At 40.2% G+C, this 20,657-nt stretch overlaps 1 protein-coding gene across 1 annotated transcript; it reads right to left on the bottom strand.

Annotated features, from left to right (window-relative positions):
* Positions 1 to 15,948: 15,948 nt before the first annotated feature.
* Positions 15,949 to 17,759, bottom strand: LOC139713231 (uncharacterized). Its single transcript, XM_071624977.1, has 3 exons — positions 17,548 to 17,759; positions 16,710 to 16,863; positions 15,949 to 16,067 (listed from the first exon to the last, which is right to left on the bottom strand). Exons 1-3 carry the CDS (start codon positions 17,737 to 17,739, stop codon positions 15,949 to 15,951), a joined length of 465 nt encoding a protein of 154 aa, XP_071481078.1. The 5' UTR covers positions 17,740 to 17,759.
* Between the last annotated feature and the right edge of the window lie 2,898 nt (positions 17,760 to 20,657).

Below are 20,657 nucleotides of genomic sequence, written 5' to 3'. Positions count from 1 at the left end.
AAACAAGAACTCATGACATCCCTTGTACAATGTTGACAGCCAGTGGAATTCATACCATGAAAGTTTGGCCTTACAAGACCAAGCACATGAAAATTTTTACATGAAAATCAAACATCAGGGACCGATTTCATAAAAAAATTGTTATGACAGCAACCTTTGCTGGAATGACAATTGCCATGGACATGGCAAGAATCCAGCCTCCTGATTGGCTGTTGTATTTGGAAGTTGCCATTCCATTTAGAGTTGCTATCCTAGCATCTTACATAAAATGGGGCGCAGATATAAAAAACAGCATCTGAATATCTTCTTTCACCTGTAAAATGAGCTCACCTGTTATCATAGTCGAGTTTCTTCTTTATCGCGGCACTGCCTGGGCCTCCAAACTTTGGTGATGGTAACGGTGACTTGGTATTCTCCTTCAAGGGGGAGAGGGGCCTGAGAAAAACACACCACAAAAAAGTCTCTAAAAAAAGTTCTTACAGTCACTCACATCATACCTGACCATACCTACCATGTCTGACAACATGGTCCAGTCCCCATCACACACATCCTTAGATTAAAAATCAAATGTCAGTATCAAAGAAAAGTGTTATGTACCAGATTTGTTTGTTTGTTTGTGGTTTTTTTTTTGGTTGTTGTTGGGTTTTGTTTGTTTGTTTGTTTGTTTGTTTGTTTGTTTTTGTTTTTTTTGGGGGGGAGGGGGGTTTAAACATTTTATGCCAGACAGCTCCAAAGTTTTTTTTAACACACCGAACCTCATTTGAGTCATTTCAAATTTAGTAGCGTTTTAGCTGAAGCCAATCTATTAACTTCATGTATTTGACTCTAATTACATAAAATCACCATTTTCCTTTCAAGCTTCACAATCCACCAACTATCATTCTTCCAATGTACACTTTGAAGCTTTACAATAAGCAAAAGTAGGGATACCAGTAGGGAAACTACATATTTTAACGAAAGTTACAAACTCCCAAAAGACAACAAAATATTTGGAAAGTGTCCCATCCCCACCCTCTTTAAACCTGTATCACTGTTAACCTTATAACAGCAAGCTTGCTTTTAAGTAGGATCCTCTATATTTCTTTTTATTAATAGCATTTATACAGGTACATAGAGCCAAACTTATGAAGATTGACCGCCATGTTTAATAATTATGTTTACATTTAAGTGCATCCCAGCCGGACATTGTGATTCACTTCATTTTATCATATTTCATGTACATTCCTTCATTGAGAAATATGAAAATAAATTGAATTGAATTGAATTGAATTGAATTGAATTGAATTGAATAGTCATGACTGCCGTCAAGAATAGACAGATTCACACCACCACCAGCAACAGTCCCACAGGTTTTTTACCCCATTCAGGTGGGGACCCTCTTCTCATACACCCTCTTCCTAAACAATCACAGTAGAGGACCACCACCGACTAATTCCGTGCAACTCTCTGAAGACTCACACGGGTGGCGCAAGAGCCGCGGCCGTCCTTGCTGGAGGTGGGCAGGTGTTCTTCAGGGTGTGCCATCCCAGGGTCAGGTATCGGGGAATCCCCACACAGCGCCTCAGTTTGCCATTGGCCAATGCCTCCGTGTCAAAGGTGTAGCGTTTGAGATGCAGCACCAGCACCCTGAATCAATGAGTGGACACAGAGATGCTTTGATTAGTGATGGCTTCTTGAGTTTCTTTGTCTTTACACTTCGGGGTACTGCCAATATGCAAAGCACCAGTATATAGGTCTGCCAATGTGGAATGGCTCGGTAGCATTGTCGGTTCCAGTTGTCTAGCTTGCAGCTTCATCCACAAACTGTTTTCCTCAGTTTAAATCTAGCATAACTGTATGACAGTGTACAGATTTTCAATTTGACTGATTTGTGGCCATTATAGTCATGGGTTGAAACTGCGATGTTGCGATATGTTGGCCACATGAAAGTTAGCACCTGGGCCCCATTTCATAAAGAGTTGATTTGATGACAACTCTGTGCTGGAATGACAATTGTCATGGTAACAACAAGAATACAGCTTCCTGATTGGCTGTTTGCTGTGGGAAGTTGTCATTCCAGCAAGAGTTGTCATTCCAGCAAGAGTTGTCATCCTAACATCTTTTATGAAATGGGGCCCTGGTTGTAGAAATAATTAAAAATACCCCTGGATGAAAGACATGATCTGGGTTGGTTGGATGGCTAGCTCTCTCCCACGAACAGTGCTTCTTACCCAACTCATTCCAGTCACATGCTGGTTTGGCGAGCAAGACGCAGCCCAAATTGGATCAAACTTTGCTACAAAGCCATCCCACAACGCATGTGAAACAGGGCTCGTCGAGGAGGCACTTTTCTGCTTATTGGCGGTACCCTGAATTATCACATACTTTGGTTCATGACTGCTTCTGACCACTACAGTTTGTGAACAACCTAAATGTTGCATCAGAAAGCACATGAGTGTGCAATATCTTTCCATTGGTTCTTACTCTAACCATCCCTTTCCAGGCAAAGAAATTTCATCCTGATGTGATGAATTTGAAATTGAATGCCCCCAGACAGATGCCTAACATTAACTATAAGATTTAGCATCATATTCACTTTTGCTCGCTACATCGGAGAAATTTACTTCAATACCTTGTAAATTTCCTTTGCTTTCTGAACAAATTTGCCATGAAGGCTTACGAGGCTCTAAAAATTGATAACTTGGTGAATTCACCTTTACAACTTGACAAATTTATCTAGACAAATTTTCAACAATAACTTCATGATTTTAAGCTTCATATCCTATCTGTTGAGGACGAGTTCCGAGCATACTGTGGCAGGTGTCATTGGGAAATGTGTGTTGTAGCAAAATCAGTCCGTCCTCAATGGGTTGAGGAGAACAAGAAAAAGTTAGCATAGTACCTTTCTAAAGCTCCCGTGGTAACTTTGCAGATTTGACATGGTAACTTAGTGACTGAACATTGGCAAAATGAAAATGAAAATTTGGTATCTTGGTAATTCTAACTTAGTAACTTAGTCAATGAACCATGACAACTTGGTTATTTATCTTTGGGTGCTGAGTGAACTCTGAATTTACCTTGGCAACTTGGTGAATTTATGTGCAATGACTGCCTCCTTGGAGCTGCACTTGGCACAGGCGTACTCCAACTTCTCAGACGCAAAGAAGCTATCCAGCGCTGTCTGTAGTGTGAAAGTTTCGCTGCAGAGCAAAGACATGGCCAAAGAATTTAATGCCCATCACCAGAGAGCCAAGAATGCATGGAAAAATGCGACAATAACTGAAAAATTAAAACATCTTAGCTAGCATTTATGTGAATAGCAGATATCAAAGTTGTAAAAAGCTTAAGTGTGAAAGTTTCGCTGTAAAGCAAAGCCATGACCAAAGACTAAGTCCATCATCAGAGGACCAAGAATGCATGGAAAAATGTTGACTGACCCAAACTGAGAAAGTATAACATCTTAGCTTGGGATCATGTGAATACCAGAAACTGTACAACAAGATTTTTTTGTGAATTGGAGCCAGTGGCCTTTTTCATGGCATGAAATTCTTGCCAATTGCCACTGGCATTCAATGCATATAGTGCAGACAGGAACTTTTGTGTGCACTGAAATTTCGCAAATCTTGACTCTCGCGATATTCGCAAAATTAAAATGCACACAAAAATGTCTGGTTTTACAGTAACCAAGTTGCCTTCATCAATTCCTGATACCTGTAAACAGGCAACCCTATTTACCCCTTCTGCGCATAGAGGCTTCTTGCAACGTCAACCTTTACTCAACGGAGGAGGCAGTAATTTTCACTAAAATTCTCTTGGTCTCACACAAAGAGATTGTGTATCTATGGAGATTGAACTGCACATAGGGGTGATACAAGAAAGATGTGAACAGCCAAACATGTGTATACATTTTAAAACATGAGACCCCCCCCCCCCAACATACACACACACACACACACACACACACACACACACACACAATCAGCCTTGGTTATTCCATGCTTTCCAAGAGGGGTGGCTAAAGATGGCGCAAGAGGTGAGGGTTGACAGGTAACACACCTTTATTGCACAGTATTCGCTACAATTTTTACAGGATCAACATGCATCATTTTCATCCAGTCATTAAAAAACAGAAACCAGGGCAGGCAGGAGCCTAAAATTGAGCCAAAGCGGGGCATGAGTTTTCAATTCGAGCAGAATCTTTGTCAGAGGTAAAATGACAAACATAACAGGGGGGCATTTCATGAAGCATTTTGGTCGGATATTTTTCTGACAAACTGTTACAAGCTACTGAAATCATTGCATCTGATTGGATAAGAGCAAATTTGTCTGACAAAGTTGTCGGACAAAATGCTTTATGAAATGCCCCCCTGGTCAGCTGACACGGATGTTCCGTTTCTTTTACTCACTTGTTTCTAGGCAGGTCGAGAGACAGATCATTGAATGTCTCCTTCTTGGTCACCTCCTCTCCACATCCCTGGCACAGAATGGAATGGACCACTTCCATCTCAAAGTTCTGACTGACAGCACACACAAACTTGAGGCAGCTCCCTTCCTCCTTGGCCGGCACCACTTGGCATGGGGGGGAGGTAGCCTCCTTGGTCTCGTCGAGGACATCTCTCGCCTTCTTCGGATTGCATACTTTGTCGACATCCTCCTTGAGTTGATCCAAACACTGGCACAGAAACTCGTGTGCGTCCTGCAAAATGAAAACATTTGCTCCTTATCAGTTGTGATGCTACCACTTATCACATACATGTAATGAGCTACATGTAATCCTAGATAGAGGTTGAACACAATTTGCTGGTCACAGTTTCCATGCCATGGAACAAATCATATCTGATGCAATTTCTGAGAGACTACCCAGTGCATACAGAGCAAGAAGACCTCCGAAATACTTATTGCACTGCACAAAGTATAGGGCACGATACAGCAGATACGCGATCGCTGATTATAGACAGAAGTAAAATGATGTATTTGGCATGGCATTGTTTACCGTATACGCCATATATTTCGCGAGTCTCAATTTTCGCGAATCTCAATTTTTGCAAATCAGGAATTCCTGATGATTTCGCGAGTAGTTAAATTCGCGATCGCGGAGTCCTGTACTGAACGGAGAAGTGTACACACGCACGTCACATTAACATCGGGATCAGAGTCAATATTTTCGCTCGTCTTTAATTTCGCGAATAGCACCTGACTCGCGAAATTCGCAAAAATAAAAACCTCGCAAAATATTCGGTGTATACAGTACTTGATCTCTGATGTGTCTATCCAGCAGTAGTAACAGTCTCATATTACTAAATAAAATCACTAATGTATATGCTATGAATATCAAATTACAGACATTACCTCTCCTTCTATTAGATTAAACACACTGTGCCCTATTCATTCTGTAAATGATACATGAAGTTGGATATGTTGGCATGTGTTGACACTTATTGGCTCATATCAACAAAGGTAGCTAAAATCAAATCCATGGACTAATTAAGTGTGACACAACGTAAGTCTGTGGGCATAGTGGTGGCACGAAATGGGCTACCATAGAAAGATTCAAGTTGAAGGTACAAATGTATTCTTTGTCATGGTATTCTGAACAACCTATTTTTATGATATCACATGTGAATGTCGTTTTAAATACATGTATAACGTTCAGTCAGGAGGGACGGAAGTGCTATGATGGGGGAGATTACAAGTCAACAGTCTTCTTCTTGGATATTTATTACCTCCTACAATAGCATCGCAAACTGTTTGGAAGGAAGCTCTATTATATCAAACAGTCTACATAATTACTGGTCGGTGATTGTTCATAATGCAATAATGTGACTAATTCAGCAAGAACAGAATTTTTCATATGGCAGGCAGTGACATCATGTCGGCTCACGTAATTCAGGAATTTGACTTGATGTCAACGGGGCTCGAATGAAGAATAATATCTTGGGGAAAACATAACTCTCACAGGCATGTCAAGTGTTATATTTCACCTCTAAAAAGGCAATAATCATGTAATATTCCCCCCTCAGCCAAACATTATCAATACATACCATCCCTTTTGAACAAGCATCACATACCGTAAAAGTAGAAATTTTCACAGGACGCTTTTGAAAATTTCACAAGGAGCCAAGATTCACAAAAGTTATAAGCTCATGAAAGTTTTTTGTCTACCCAATGCATCAAATGCCTGTGGCAATTTGCATAAAAAGTTGCATGCCACAAAAAAGGCTATCAGCCCCAAATAAAAGTTTCATGCCGTGCCTGTTTCTGGTTTTACATTATCTGTACTCACATGTTGCATGCATCCAGAAAACCTTGTCGCCGTTGCAGAGATGGCGGCCTTCACCCTTTGCAGTTGTACCTCAATCTCAGCGCTCCCTTTTCCTCTCTCCTTGACAAAGAGCAAGCGGCTAAGAGCTCTGGTAAAATATACAGCAAACAGGATAGATCAGGGGGGTGTTTCATCAAGTTAGTAAGCGCTGACAAGTTGTCAGTCTCTGACAATCACCATGGTAACAGTCAGTGACCAGAACATATCAGCCAATTGAAACCAAGGATTTTGCTGAAATTGTCAGCGCTGAGGGCTGACTAAATTGATGAAACACCTCCCAGAACACTTAAGTTTCAAGATCATGGCAAATTAAGGCTTCTGGTACCTTGTATAAAGCATTCCATCATCAAAGGATATTGCTACGACTACCAAAAGATTTTACGTCACTGATTTATGTTTCCCAAACAGATTTAAAGCTAGATGATGCCTATGTCAACACTTCGTGGCAGAGGCATAAAAAGCACTCACAGAGCGCAGACCTCCACCAAGCAGCTCATTTCCACCCATACACACGTATGCTGAAAATCACCTAATTTCCCAATGATAAAGAAGCCTTTGTTTATCTCATCAGCTTCTTGCATGGTGGTGGCTCAAGCAGAGCACGCAGTGTAGTTCGTGTATTCAAGCCTCATAAGTACACACAGCTAGAACTCTCAACTTCATTAACCCTATTTGCTAAAAAATTTTTTAATCTTTCAAAAATTCATAAAATTTCAAAGATCACAACCCAAATTCAATCATCTGTTCCTTGTGTCATTATCAACTTTTAAAGTTATTTTGCACACATACAAACAAACAGACAAACAAATGCCGATAAAAACAAAACCTCCTTAGCAGCGCTAATAATCAAAACTAATATTTGCGTCACATGCACTTTACAAGGCTAAAACACAAGCATTGCAACTACTAGTAACTTTTTTCTTCTTTTTTTTTTCTGTGAGGGATTTGATCTCATTTCAAGCACTATTTAAAGAAAACAGTTTAAGAAGTCACATGTTCCTCTGGACATTTGTGTGTTTTCTCCTTTGCAAATTTGATCATAATGACAAGGCCATAGAGCGCAAAACTAACACCTCCCGAAAATGTCCATTCAATTTCCGTTTTGCAAAGTATCTATCCATGAAAATATCAGCGTTGAGAGTACCGGTACTCTGGGCACTGAGACACTTCACAGATGGCTTTAAACGAAATGTTGTATCATAAGGAACCAACCAATGACAATTGTATATTATTATGAGTGCATACCTGCATTCTAGAATACCGACTTTATCCTATTAAAGTCGGAAATTTTCATATCTTACTAGGATTCATCCCCATTTGCATAGTTTCTCAGTTTCATATCAAGTTCAGAAAAAAGGTTAGGAAGAAAGTTGGGAGGAAACTTCGGAAGATTTTCAGAATACCACTGAGGAAAAATTCCTGACTTAGGAAAAAAAATCCTAACTTAAGAAGGATTTTAGAATATCACCCATGGCCTTTACCACTCAGCCACAGCAGCCCCATCTAATCAAGGCACAGCTTGCCATACCATAGAAGAGAATCACCTTACCTGTAGAGACTTGTTTTGGGCACCGAGCGGATGAGGTCTACGTTCTGTAGGTCCCGGATGAAACACTGAAGGCCCAAAAGCGACTGCAGGATGGCATTCATATAACAGGTGTTGCCCAGATTGGAAAACCTGTGAGGTACATTAACCACATTAATGGTATACATGTAGATTTACCCTACCTTTGCTTCATCATGACACTTTGCTTCACTATAACACCGTTTCATGAACGTTGTCAGTCTCTGACAATTTCAGTTAGTAAAATCCCTGGTTTTAATTGGCTGAGAAGCTCTGGTCACTGACTGTTACTAGGGTGATTGTCAGAGACTGACAACTTGTCAGGGCTGACAACTTTTATGAAACGGTGCCCAGGTATGCAGCTTCTACTCTAAAATTTTATACTCAACCCATGAAGGGGGCTTGACTTGCCATGGTCACAGCATAGCAAGGCCAATTTCAATTTGTCCTGAGTGTTATATTAAAAACTGAATCAACCTCGATTTATGCTGGCTTTTGTTTGAAAACTCACAAATTAACATGGGAAGGAAAATTTAGCATTTCTTTCCATATTACAAGGTAAACATTTGAGGTGCAAGTCATGTTTGCACAAACATATTAACAAATAAGCACCAGTACAAGTATGAAACCTGCAAGACTGAATTCTTGGAAACATCAGCAGGGCAGTTTCCTTATACGAGAAGCGTTAAAGGCATGATCATACCAAATAATTTTTACACTGCGTACCCAGAACTTCAGCAGAAGAATTAAGTATTTCAGCAAAACTCATAATCAAACAGGATGACAGTCTACTGTAAAAGTGGAAATTTTCACGGTGTTGAAATTTTCGTGCATTTCGCGCAACCAGAAACTAGCGTGAAAATAAAAGCCCGCGAACATTTTTTCTTGCCATGGGTTCCAGTAGCTGACGGCTTGATTCCGCGGAATTAAAAATGCGCGAAACTCTTCTTACTCGGCCAATCGTGAAAATATCCTCTTTTACAGTACTTCCATGGACATCATCTAGAACTGCATGTTTTCCATTCAAATCACATGAACAAATCTGGCAAACCGACAATACTGCTCACCCTTGCAGATTCAGCCTAGCGGTATCTGAGTTGCTTGCCCTCTTCCAGGAGTTGAAGCTGAAGGTCCTGTGGAGTGGCTTCGTCGAGTTGTCATCGTTCGAGAGTGACAGGAGTCCGGGGGTCTTCTTCTTGGCTGAACTTTCAGCAGGGTGTCTTTCGAGGAACGTGGGAAGATCAGGGAAAATGGAATGAGTGCAATAAATGCCCCATAGAGGCCCCTTTACAAAAAGATCAGAAATTGGCAAAAGTTGTATGAATGTCGTAGCAGCGTGTTGTGTGCTTTGCAGGTTGTTGTAGACATAACCTCATCTCTCAGCACTAAGCTGTTCCTACTAGCATAATATCTAGTATACAAATAGTGAATGGTCACGAGTGCATTGGTACAAGATTTCGCACGAGGTGAAAGATAGAGGCAATCTATTCAACGAGGCATAGTCGAGTTGAATAGTGTGCCTCATCTTTCACCGAGCGCGAAATTTGGTTCCAGTGCAAGAGTAAAGACCATACACTATTTGTTTTATGCAACACCTCGAACGTCAACTGATTTGGTACTCACAGATTCTTGAATTTAGCACAGAAATGGCAACCATTTTCCGTGAAAGACGACTGAGTAGCCTCACAGTCGCAGTCACCGTGTATGTACATGTACAGAATATGCGAAACGAAGTTGTTTACAAAAATGAGTGACAATGGAACTTTTCACTAAATGTCAAGTGATGGGCAATCGACCAATCGGATAGCTACATTGTACATTCTAAATAGGTGTTGTTTAACATTTTATTAATGCCAGGCCAAACTCAATACTACATTGCTGTTGCTGTGTTGTTTCATTTCTTGTTAAAATTGTCTATATCTTTTTTTATTTCTTATCTCATCATCATCAGATGAGAAACTTGCAAATAAGAAACTTGGCAGGCCATAACAAGAAGGGGTAAACGCAGCAAAACGCGACAACTTGTCTGTAACAACACTTGGAGACAGTCTGTCGTGAGACGTGACGAGAAATATGTATGTGTAGACTAGCCTGACCAGACGTCATGAGAAAGATGACCGACAGCTAAAATGTTCACTTGAGTGAGGGCTGGAACAAATACGACTTACTAGATCACAGAGGGGAAAAAAGGGAGAATATCTCTCCTATGCTCATGGCGCACAACGTTTTGTGCACGCGGGGCTGTCATGGGCGCCGGGAACATGAATCATCTTTACCACCAGCAGCACTGCTGCATGTAAATTGCGCCTCTGCTAAAACTTGGCTCTAGTTTTTTTAGACTCACATGGACATAATATCACTGGCTCCATATCCTGCCATCTGCTTGCTACGATTGTAGAAGTTCACGGACACCGACATCGCAGGATTGGGCCCTGAAACAAGACAACACAAAGCAAAACAAAAATTGGCATACATTGAGCTATACATTGCTCTGGGAAGTTTTGTGTCTGGCTTTGATTTGTGCGTAACTTGAAACATACAAATTAGGAATCTCTTTCACTTTTGTCAATGTCCTCTATAACACCCTCTTCACATAGTCTTGTTGGGTGTTCACTTCTTTAGCTGTCATCCTCCTTTACAATGACCCACATTCTGTCTGAAATCACTGTACAGTCATATCGTGTTGATAAAGGTTTTACTTCTTCAAAACATCAGCACAATTCATATAGTGAACATTCTCACAACATCTGGCATAGTTTGCATTATTTTTGATTACTGAGTATGTAAACTTGAAGAATGGAATCAGTGTCACCAAATTTTCTTGAAAATCATGTACCTGTGTGATCAGTGTCAACATACATGTAGATATGTAGACGTAGGGCTGCTATTAAAACACTTTTGATATGCCACAAATATAACAAACGAAATATCTTTTTAAATCTGATTGTCCAATATTGTTCGCAGTTGTAGAGATTTACATGACTAAACCTTACTTGCATTCATGTTTAGACATATCATTCTCAGCATCGATAAACAAGATTTACACACATTTGTACGATGATAATCTATGGTGGGATTACAACATGCAAGTGAAGCTTTTGACCAGCGGTTTATCCAAGAAGAGGCTTTAAAGAAGAAGCTCAAATGTGGAATCTCACCTTTCCTTTTCTGCTCGTCCCTCTGTCGGTGCTTTTCCTCAAAACACTCCATGAAGATTGAGCCTCCCCCTTTTTTTCTCATCTGAAGCACACTCTGCTTCTCACTATTGTCAAACACAACAAGACACAGGACTTATTGATGTACGCATTTGTGAATTACACAATCTTCCTTTGGAACGGACTTCTTCCACACACAAGGAGTGATCTATTACTGGACACTTGAAAGTCAAATCGAAGTTACATTTGTTCAAATTATCATACAATAAGATCATATTTTTGTGCTACCTCAAGTTGTTTCTGGTGTTAGTTAATTCATTCTTGAAATTATACTGTGCTCTGAGCAAAAAATCAAGGGTGACAAAGTGCTTCACAAATAGTCATTATCACTGTTATCTGTATTCTTCGGGTGAATATTTAGAGCATGTTTGTTCTATTACATGTCAAAACTCCATGATTAAGAATTTCCTCTTTTATTTTTTCTTCTTCTCAAGGCCCGATCACATAAAATCAGCAGTTAGCAATGAGATAATGACTACTTAATAATCTTATGCATACATTATTTACTATCAGCTACTGAAAAACAATTGTTTGATCAAATTGAATTCATTGTTGAGTATGAAGAAGCACAAAGTGTGCATAAAAAATTGTGCAACCACACAAGTATACTGTTCATAAAGGTAGAGGTAAGGCACATGAATAGTTTGATGTTTGTTCTGATGTTTGTTTTGTTTGATAATTTTTTTTTGTTGTTGATTAATGTTCTACATATATCATTCTTCGTCAATTGCACAATATCTTTCACTCTAATGACAATGTTGTTCCGGCATCATGAGAAAAATAGTGAAACAACATTTGCTCCTGCGACAGTTGCTCCAGTCTTATTTTCTCCAAGGACTTAGGGTTAGGGTTGTTATAGGGTTTTAGGTTTAGTTTGATGTGAGGATTAGGATTAGGATTAGGGCTATGGTTATGTTTGTGGGTAGAATTTATATTTGGCTAAACGTGCAAATATTCATGGGAGCAAGTGTCGTCGGAGCAAATGTCATGGAACTGAGAAAAACATAACTCATGAGGAAACAGATAGTAGGGGTAAGTTTTGTCCACTTTTCTGGTACGGGTAATTTTCCACTTTTCAGGCACCACTCACCAGGTTGGTTGGTTCTCCTTGTCCACCTGATCGCTGAACAGCATTGAAGCGCCAAGATTCTCTTCGTCACTACCGTCGCTTTCGATGGTGGTGTCATCGTCCGGGGCTCTCCGTTTGCGGGACAGGCGGGGCGAGAACGGGTTCGGTCTCCGCGGGGTCGAGGTCTTCGTCCCCACTCGTGGACTGTCCCCCGAGTCCCTCCGCTGCACTCTCTTTGGTGTCTGAAAGGAAGATACGTGAGGTGACACATAGACAAATCGGTGATGAAAGGGTGATTGGACGGAGTCCCACGCATCCACTGAGCAGCCAACCCAGCTCCCCACTCACATGGTCATCTGTAACACATGCTCAATTCGGGAGAAAATTATTTTCGTTCAGTATTTTTTCACAAAACATTTTTAATCTGGGGTACTACAATGTAGTTCTCAAATCTCTTCCAAACAACCCTGAGTGATGAAAAGTGCAGTGTGAAGTATTACTTCTCTCTAATATTCAGCATGAGAAAGTCCCGAAAGATAATGTGAAATTGTGGACACTCTTCACCTCAGCACTCTTCCTTCATTTTTAATAGGGGTATTAAAGTTTGCTAGCTTCCCTTCCAAAAACCTGTGATAGGGGGCAATTTTGCAGGCCTCCCATCCAAAAACCTGTGAGAGGGGGTAATTTTTAAGGCTTCTCTACCAAAAGCCTGTGATAGGGGGTCAAATCCTACCCCATTTCAATCCTCAAAGGGGGTATCTCTAGGAATCTAGAACAAGTACCTGTGTATGGTTGACCACCAGAATGTGTGTGTGTGTGTGGGGGGGGGGGTGGGGGTGGGGGTGGGGGTATCCAAGCATATCAAAGGATTCTTGACAACATAAGAGGAGAGAGAAGTTACAATGACAATGTACTCACAAGAAAGCATTACTCTACCATAAATGTCTACAACCAAATTCTACTTATTCAAATTCATGAAATTCTTCCGTCGAGATGTTTTCGTTGCAACTGATTGACAAATTGCCCTACGTCAACGTAGGGCAATTTGTCAATCAGTTGCAAATTCTACTTGCCTGAGTGAAACATGTACTATCAATACAGGACAATGATCATAGATACATGTATGTAAGTGGACTCAGGTTATGGTTACTTTGAAAAACAGCATTTTTCCCCCTTTCAGTAGCATAAAGTTAATTATGAATGTAATGCTAACATATTCAAACAGATAGCTTTAAAAACTAGTAAAGCACTCTGAGAGCGTAGACCTCAGCCAAGCAGCTACTTTCCACCTAAGGGATCTTGCTCTTCCATAGAGTACAGTGATTTCCACCCATACAATGCATGCTGAAAAATCGCCCGATTTCCCAATATAGAAGCCTTTGTTACGTCATAAACTCTCATCTGCGCGACGCGACTCGCCCCAGCAGATCTAGAGCACGCACTTTATTGCGCATATATGAAAACCTAAAAAATGCACAGCTTGAACTCCCAAGTTCATTGACCCTACCTGCCAAAATATCAAAAATCCTTCATAAAATCCATAAAAATTTCTGGATCACTATCCAAATTTGATCATCTGTTCCTTGTGTCATTTTCAACATTTCCTGCAAGTTTAATCCAAATCAGTGTGCAACTTATTTTGCACACAGACAAACAAACAAACAAACAGTAACGAAAACATACATGTAACTTCCTCCCTTGGCGGAGGTACTGAAATAGCTGCATTTCATGTCACAACACATCTTATCTTTTGTGTTTAAATCTCATCCCTTTTGTCTCATCTTAATGTGTTATTTATGAGTTTGTACATGTATAATTCTCTGAAGGAAGAATATAGGGTCCAAGTCAGAGCAACCAAAGTGTTACACATTCCCTTGACTTGTAACTGGTGTATGGTGAGGTAATTTAATTCCCCCTGCTTTATGAAAAAGGCAAGTCACATTGTTACTTAATGAGGCAAGAAAAGTGAAAATATGTTGAATTCTCTTTAGATTTTCTTAATATCACTCTACACATACATCACAAACTGTAGTAGTCTTCTCTTTCAGCGACGGCAATTCTGAAACTTCAAAAATTCATAACTTTTGAAAGGATTGTCCGATTCATTTTCCTCAAACTTTCACTGATGTGTTCTGATAATATTTTACTGCATTCACTAAATCCACATATATACATGAAGATGAACCTGTCCTTTACGTTTCATTAACCATTAAAGGACAAGTTCACCTTCCTACACATGAGGGTTGAGTGAATGCAGCAATATTAGTAGAACACATCAGCGAGAGTTTGAGCAAAATCAGACAATCCATTAAAAAGTTATGAATTTTTGAAGTTTCTGCTCAGTCAAGGCTGGATGAAAAGACTACTATAGCTTGTGATGTCACATGAGTACAACAATATAAAGAAAGAATAAAGACAATTCAACATATTTCCATTTCTCTCGCATAACAAAAGAACACTTGACTTCTCTCTTTCAGAAGGCGGGGGAATAATACTACCCTTAACATACGTCAGTAGTAAGTCGAATAAATGTGCATTTTATTCAAAAAGTAAAGTTTTGTTAGATTCTCTTTTTATTTTCCTTATATAGTTGTACGCATGTGACATCATACTCTGTAGTAGTCTTCTCTTCCAGCAGTGACTGTGCAGATACTTGAAATATTTGTAACTTTTGAACGGATTGTCCAATTTTCCTCAAACTTTCACTGATGTGTTCTACTAAATATTGCTGCATTCTCTCAATCCTTATGTATACGAAGGTGGACTTGTCCTTTAAGGAAGGTAGCACAAACAAGCAAACCATACCTAGTCCAGTAAAGTACACTACAGAAGGTGAACACCACAAATTTGGTCACAAACTGTGCGGCAATAAAAGCTTACTGTGGTGTCATTCCTTGGCGACATTCTAACCGTCTTGGCTTGAGGAGATCGGCTTGGCGGAGATATCTTCTGATTCTGGCAGTTCTGTCCATATAACTGTCTTCCGGGTTTGGCTATGGGACAAAAGACATAAATGATTGAATGAAAAATTACAGCTGATGGGAACTTTTGGAGGGAAGGAAAATCTCCTCTGAGAAAAAAAAAACAAGAGACCCGCGGGTCTAGCGTTCACCCGAGTATCGCAAGCTCACTTACACTCAGTCACTAATCTAAATTACATACAGCTCTACCAAAATTTGACCAGGCATTCTCGAGTAGAAGATGAACATGTACAATTAGGGCCCAAATTCGGACCCCCCGCCCTACTCATAGTATAAATTTTAGCTCTATCAATTCTGGTTCTAGAGAAGAACACTTTTTAAAAGATTCTTTAATTTGGGGGGATTGCGGGGGGAGCATGGCGCCCATTTTAACAAATTGAGATCCTAACCCCCTAGGGATGCTACTTGTACCTGCCAAGTTTGGTGAACATCCATCATGAGGTTTTCACAACGAAGATGAAAATGTAAAATTTAGGCCCCAATTTGGACCTCCCCACCCCTCTCCCCTGCCCGCAAGTGGGGCACCCCTGGATCTGCTATCAAACAAACTTGAAACTACATGTACAGTCACTAATGTACTAACTCATAGTATTAACTTAGCTCTATCACTTCTGATTCTAGAGAATACTTTTAAAGATTCCTTAATTTTGGATTTAAATTAGGCTCAGGTGAGCTAAAAACCTTCCTAACATTCTTTGCATGCAATTGAGGATGACATCCCTATAATCTTCTAAAACAAGGACTACCCAACTGAAAAACTGTGAAGACATAGTGAAAGTATGCTCATCCTCCCCAACACATGATGAGGGTGTCAGGAGCTAGCTCAATGCGACAACTCGGCCATTCAAGGCATTGGTCTTCTTGCCTAGTGCTACGCTATCATCTCTCGGGACCAATGGATGGCAACCTGGGGCTAGCAAGCCTACTTTATCTATGACTGAGGTGCAGAAAATCTCGTCACAAATTTGACTGTGACAATTTTTTTTCTCTGCTTCCTTTCCCATTCCCCCCCCTTTTTTTTTGAAGTCCGAAACATAGAATCTGCCTCAGATATCCTTGTAGCAAGAATCTATTTGAGCTAGCTCCTTGGTCTGAGAAAGAGCCATAATTCACTTTTCCTACATCATCCACTTTTTCGTATTTTTTTCCTTACTTTGTGTTACATTACATACATTGTATACATAGACCTACATGCACATGTACAATTAATGCTTTGTTTTGCACAAAATCACCTTCAGTGTTAAATGTAGATGTGGGATTTTTATTTTCATTTTCATAAATAAGCTCCTACATCAATTTCCTTATCAATGTTTAATTACCTCTTTACCTTATTTCAAAATAAAAATTGCAAAATAAATTCATATTCCGAAAGTTGCATTGGCAGCACTCTACAATGACAATGTTATTTCTATGCCTCAGAATGTATTAGCACGTGAAATTAACTGATGACCAGTAAATGTTCAGCTCTAATTCTCTTCTCTGCATAAACTTTAAGCAGTGGGAAGTCTATTATATTATAATTTTCAAACTCTGTCTGTGCCGCTAGAATCACGTTTCGCTTGTGTGTTAAGAAACAAACCTTGTTTGGAGACATTGTCAATGACTTCGGACAGCTTTGACAGGGCAACCGTCGGGGCGTGGTTGATGTGAACCATAGAGCCGTCCCTCAGCGCTATGACCAGCCGAGACGGGTTGGTCTGCGTGTGAGTCTTGCTTTTCACATTGTTGAACAGCTGAGATAGATAATGTAGGAGGAATGAGGGATATACGATGAAACTTACCACTCTTTATCAAAAAACATAGTATGAATGGTCTTGTAGAGACAAGATCAGAGTTTAAACTGCATTGATGACTTTGATGCTTTCTAGCGCTCAAAGTACTAGCAGACAAGGCATGGGGATGGAAGCCAAGTCAATGCTGGCCCAGTTCCCCTCCCCCACCCCCCTCCCCCACCCCCCCCCCCCCCCCCTCACCCCCACCCCCACCCCCACACACACACACTTGGTTTTTTCTGGCTCTGAAAAAAAAAGGAAGAAAAGAAATAAACTTTTGTAATTTTACAAAATATCAAAACCCATAGGGGACTATGATTGAACCCCCCCCCCCCGAAAAAAAAATGTTGCGTGGCCCCCGACATTGTCATTTTTTAATTGCTTGAGTTACAATCATCCCTGTTTGCAACAGGATGCAGGGGCAGAGTCTTTCATCCATTAAAGAGCGTCAAGTGTGCTTAGTCCCACTTATGAACAAAACGGGAGTTACTCACAAGTGTAAAATGCATCATACCATGGTATGGGAGGTGAGAGTGATCTCGCACCTGATTATTGACTGGGTCTTTTCATGAACGAATGAAACGGCCCCTGCCGCAAACAGTTACTCGGAGTTACTCAGTTACAGTTACTCAGCCCAGAGCTCACCTTGAAAGATTTGGGCGGTCCCACTTTGTATTCGACGATCAGAACGCAATGACCATCTCTCCCTTCTGCAACGACGAGTCTTCCGTCTTTCCATCGCGGCATGCTATTATCCAAACTCGAGTGTTTGACTTGGCTCCCTGCACCACCGGCGGAGCACATGACGAACGGCAACTGGTCTCGTACATTCGGCATGACTACTGCGTTTGATTTGCTTCTCCCTACACAGGAATGACATTGATGATATATTGTATAGCAATGGTGAAGGCAAGACCCTATCTTTTACAATAGCGATTACTGTATACGCCATATATTTAGCGAGTCTAAATTTTCGCGAATCGGGACTTCCTGATGATTTCGCGAGTGGTTAAATTCGCAATCATGCAGCACACTACTGAATGGAGAAATGTGCACGTCACATTCATACCGGGATCAGAGTCAACATTTTCGCGTGTCTTTAATTTTGTGAATAGCATCCGACTCGCCAAATTTGCGAAAATAAAAACCTCGAGAAATATTCCGCATATACAGTAATCGGCTGGAGTAAAGACTTACAGCTACTGTATACAAGTAGACTATACATTTCGTTACATAGAATAAATAGATAAACATGAACGAACATTGTTGAGATGGCAAAGTCTTACAATTTAACGATGGCATTTGACTTTGAGTAGCATAACAAACGTAGACCTGGGCCCCGTTTCATAAAAGATGTTAGGATGTCAACCCTTGCTGGAATGACAACTTCCTATAGCAACAGCCAATCAGGAAGCTCCATTCATGTCGTTACCATGACAATTGACATTCCAGCAAGACTTGTTATCAATCATATCAACTTTTTATGCCTTTTATGAAACGGGGCCCTGGTGGAGGGCTAGACACTGAACTAAAAACGTGTTGAGCACAGTACAGGACAAGTTGCAGCTGCACATTTTTCTATACCTAGATCTTTAATCTCAAAAATATAAAGACAGAGCTGGAATATGCTGTATCCAATATGCGATTGATATGGAACCTGCATGCATCAATGTAACCTCCAGGCTCCAGTCATAACTAATAAAGCTTGAAATGGTTCAGGAGTGAGCAGCATGTTTCGTCTACCACAACTAGGAACTTTCTACTAGTGTCTCATAAAGTGAGGTGAACAGTGATGTGATCAGAGATTCAGATATCGCGGTATTTCCCCGCTGAAAAACGTGCTCATTGGTGTACTCTGACATCACCATTGGTCATACACAATAAACATAACGCAGGGCCTAATAATAGTATTGCGCACCACCGTCCAAAACCAGCTGCTCATTCAATACTCCGGCTCCGAGAGTCCTTGGCTGCGGCGGTAGAGTAGACACACAATTTTATTCATGATTTCCGACGTCACACAGTCATTTTGAAAGTATGCTACGCAGCAATATCTGTCCTGTGTTACTCGACTTCTGAAGATCGTAGACCGGTTACTAGACGAGTAACGTTCAAGGTTGTGAAAGTTCTGCTGCCATTATACGTTCACGAACGAATGCACCATTTTAGCATGCACAAACTACACAGAGCGAGCGTGCATTACAGCATTAGAGCTGAGCTAGCTAGCAGAATGATCCACACCACCACGAGCCACACGTACGCACGCACGGCGACGACGCCGACGGCGCGGGTAAAGTGCAAAGAACGCATTCGCATTTCACTGAAGCCGCGCGAAAAGCATCGCTTAGCAATGTCAGTCAACAGATGGCGCCATGTAAGAACAATACTCGTACCTCGTAAAACTGAGGTTCCTAACAGTACTGACCGTCGCCTCCCTTACCTCCTCGCATCTAAAGCCCCAGCCTCCCCCCCCCCCCGCTCAGCTATTCACAAGACAAGTATTATACAAGTATAGCATGGTTATTAAATTGTTTTTCGTCATTTTGTTTGCATTCTTTCCTCTTAAAAATTCTATTCACATGATATCTTGCATCTTCACCAAACGTATCATGTATCATGAAAACTAATGGATCTACTTGACAGACGGTGAGGAAGGTTTAGGTACCTAGTTATTAAAGGGATTATTGGTTGAGATGCTGCATAAGGTTTCCAACTTGTTTTGTGTGTAAGAGATTGAAAAAACCTCTTTTTCATTATCTCACAAAATAAAAAGTCATGGGTCCCACCTTTTAGATGACCACTTAGGTTATTTTACTTTGTTTTTGGATATCTCAGCCATTTCAAAACGAAGTATAATTGTCATCAAATAAACCTTGAATAGGCCCTATACCTCTGAGAAGCGTCGCCATATGCTCTTTAACATTTAAGTTTCATAAATGGTTTCTACTTTATCTCACAAAAAGAAACCAAATACCCCTATTTCAACCAAAAATGATTTTATCCCTTTCAATGTGGTATATATAGGCCCTATACTCGACGTATAGGTCTATATTGACAAGGATTTCTCTTCGAAAATTTTGAACCTAAATGACAGTGAAGAAAGTATATACAAAAGTTATCAAAGTAATGAAGAAAGAATATGTAACAAATCAAATTGATCAAATCAATTAACATAAGAATGTTTGTAGCTGCAAGCATAGGGACCTACTACTATAGCCATTATCGGGATATGGTTTTATAAGGGCAAAGTGTGCTTTGGTATAGATGCGGCTTTAGGTTTCCATCGTTTTTGTGTAAAACCTCTTATGAATTATAAAAGAACATACGATTCTAAGAGGAATTCAAAATTTATTTGATAAAAACTGGTTTGAAAGGGCTGAAATATGTCCTAACTCCTAGATGGGACTCATTGCACCTTTTATTGACAACTTTGTTTTACATTTTTTAAATATCTCAGCCATTTTAAACCGATTTTTATCAAGTAAACTGTGAATTCCTCTTAGAATGAATTGTATGCTCTTTAATATTTCATAGAATATTAAAAGGGGTTTCTAACATTACTAGTATATCTCCTAAAATTTTAAATCTGAGCAAAGCTATACAATCCGTAGGGGCAGTGTTTGTTGCCAGTTTTTTGTAACTATCCGAATGTTATCAGTGAACATCCAGGGTGAACATTAACTGATGTATAATTTAGAGAAAAATAATAATGATAAAGACTCCAAAAACAACATCACACCATGACGGAAGGTATT

Source organism: Diadema antillarum, unplaced genomic scaffold, assembly GCF_040938485.1.
Source record: "Diadema antillarum isolate AM-2024a unplaced genomic scaffold, OU_Dant_1.0 seq00001928_RagTag, whole genome shotgun sequence".
NCBI classification, from domain to species: Eukaryota; Metazoa; Echinodermata; class Echinoidea; order Diadematoida; family Diadematidae; genus Diadema; species Diadema antillarum.
The sequence above is the reverse complement of the archived record's forward strand: the minus strand, read 5'-3'. Positions and strand labels throughout refer to the sequence as shown.

Coding starts and splice junctions, on each gene's coding strand:
- LOC139713231 (XM_071624977.1), bottom strand. CDS start 17,739: ATGCCGAATGTACGAGACCAGTTGCCGTTCGTCATGTGCTCCGCCGGT. Junction 16,864..17,547: donor GACCGCCCAAATCTTTCAAG/GTGAGCTCTGGG, acceptor TATCTATCTCAG/CTGTTCAACAATGTGAAAAG. Junction 16,068..16,709: donor TGACAATGTCTCCAAACAAG/GTTTGTTTCTTA, acceptor TCTGCACCTCAG/TCATAGATAAAGTAGGCTTG.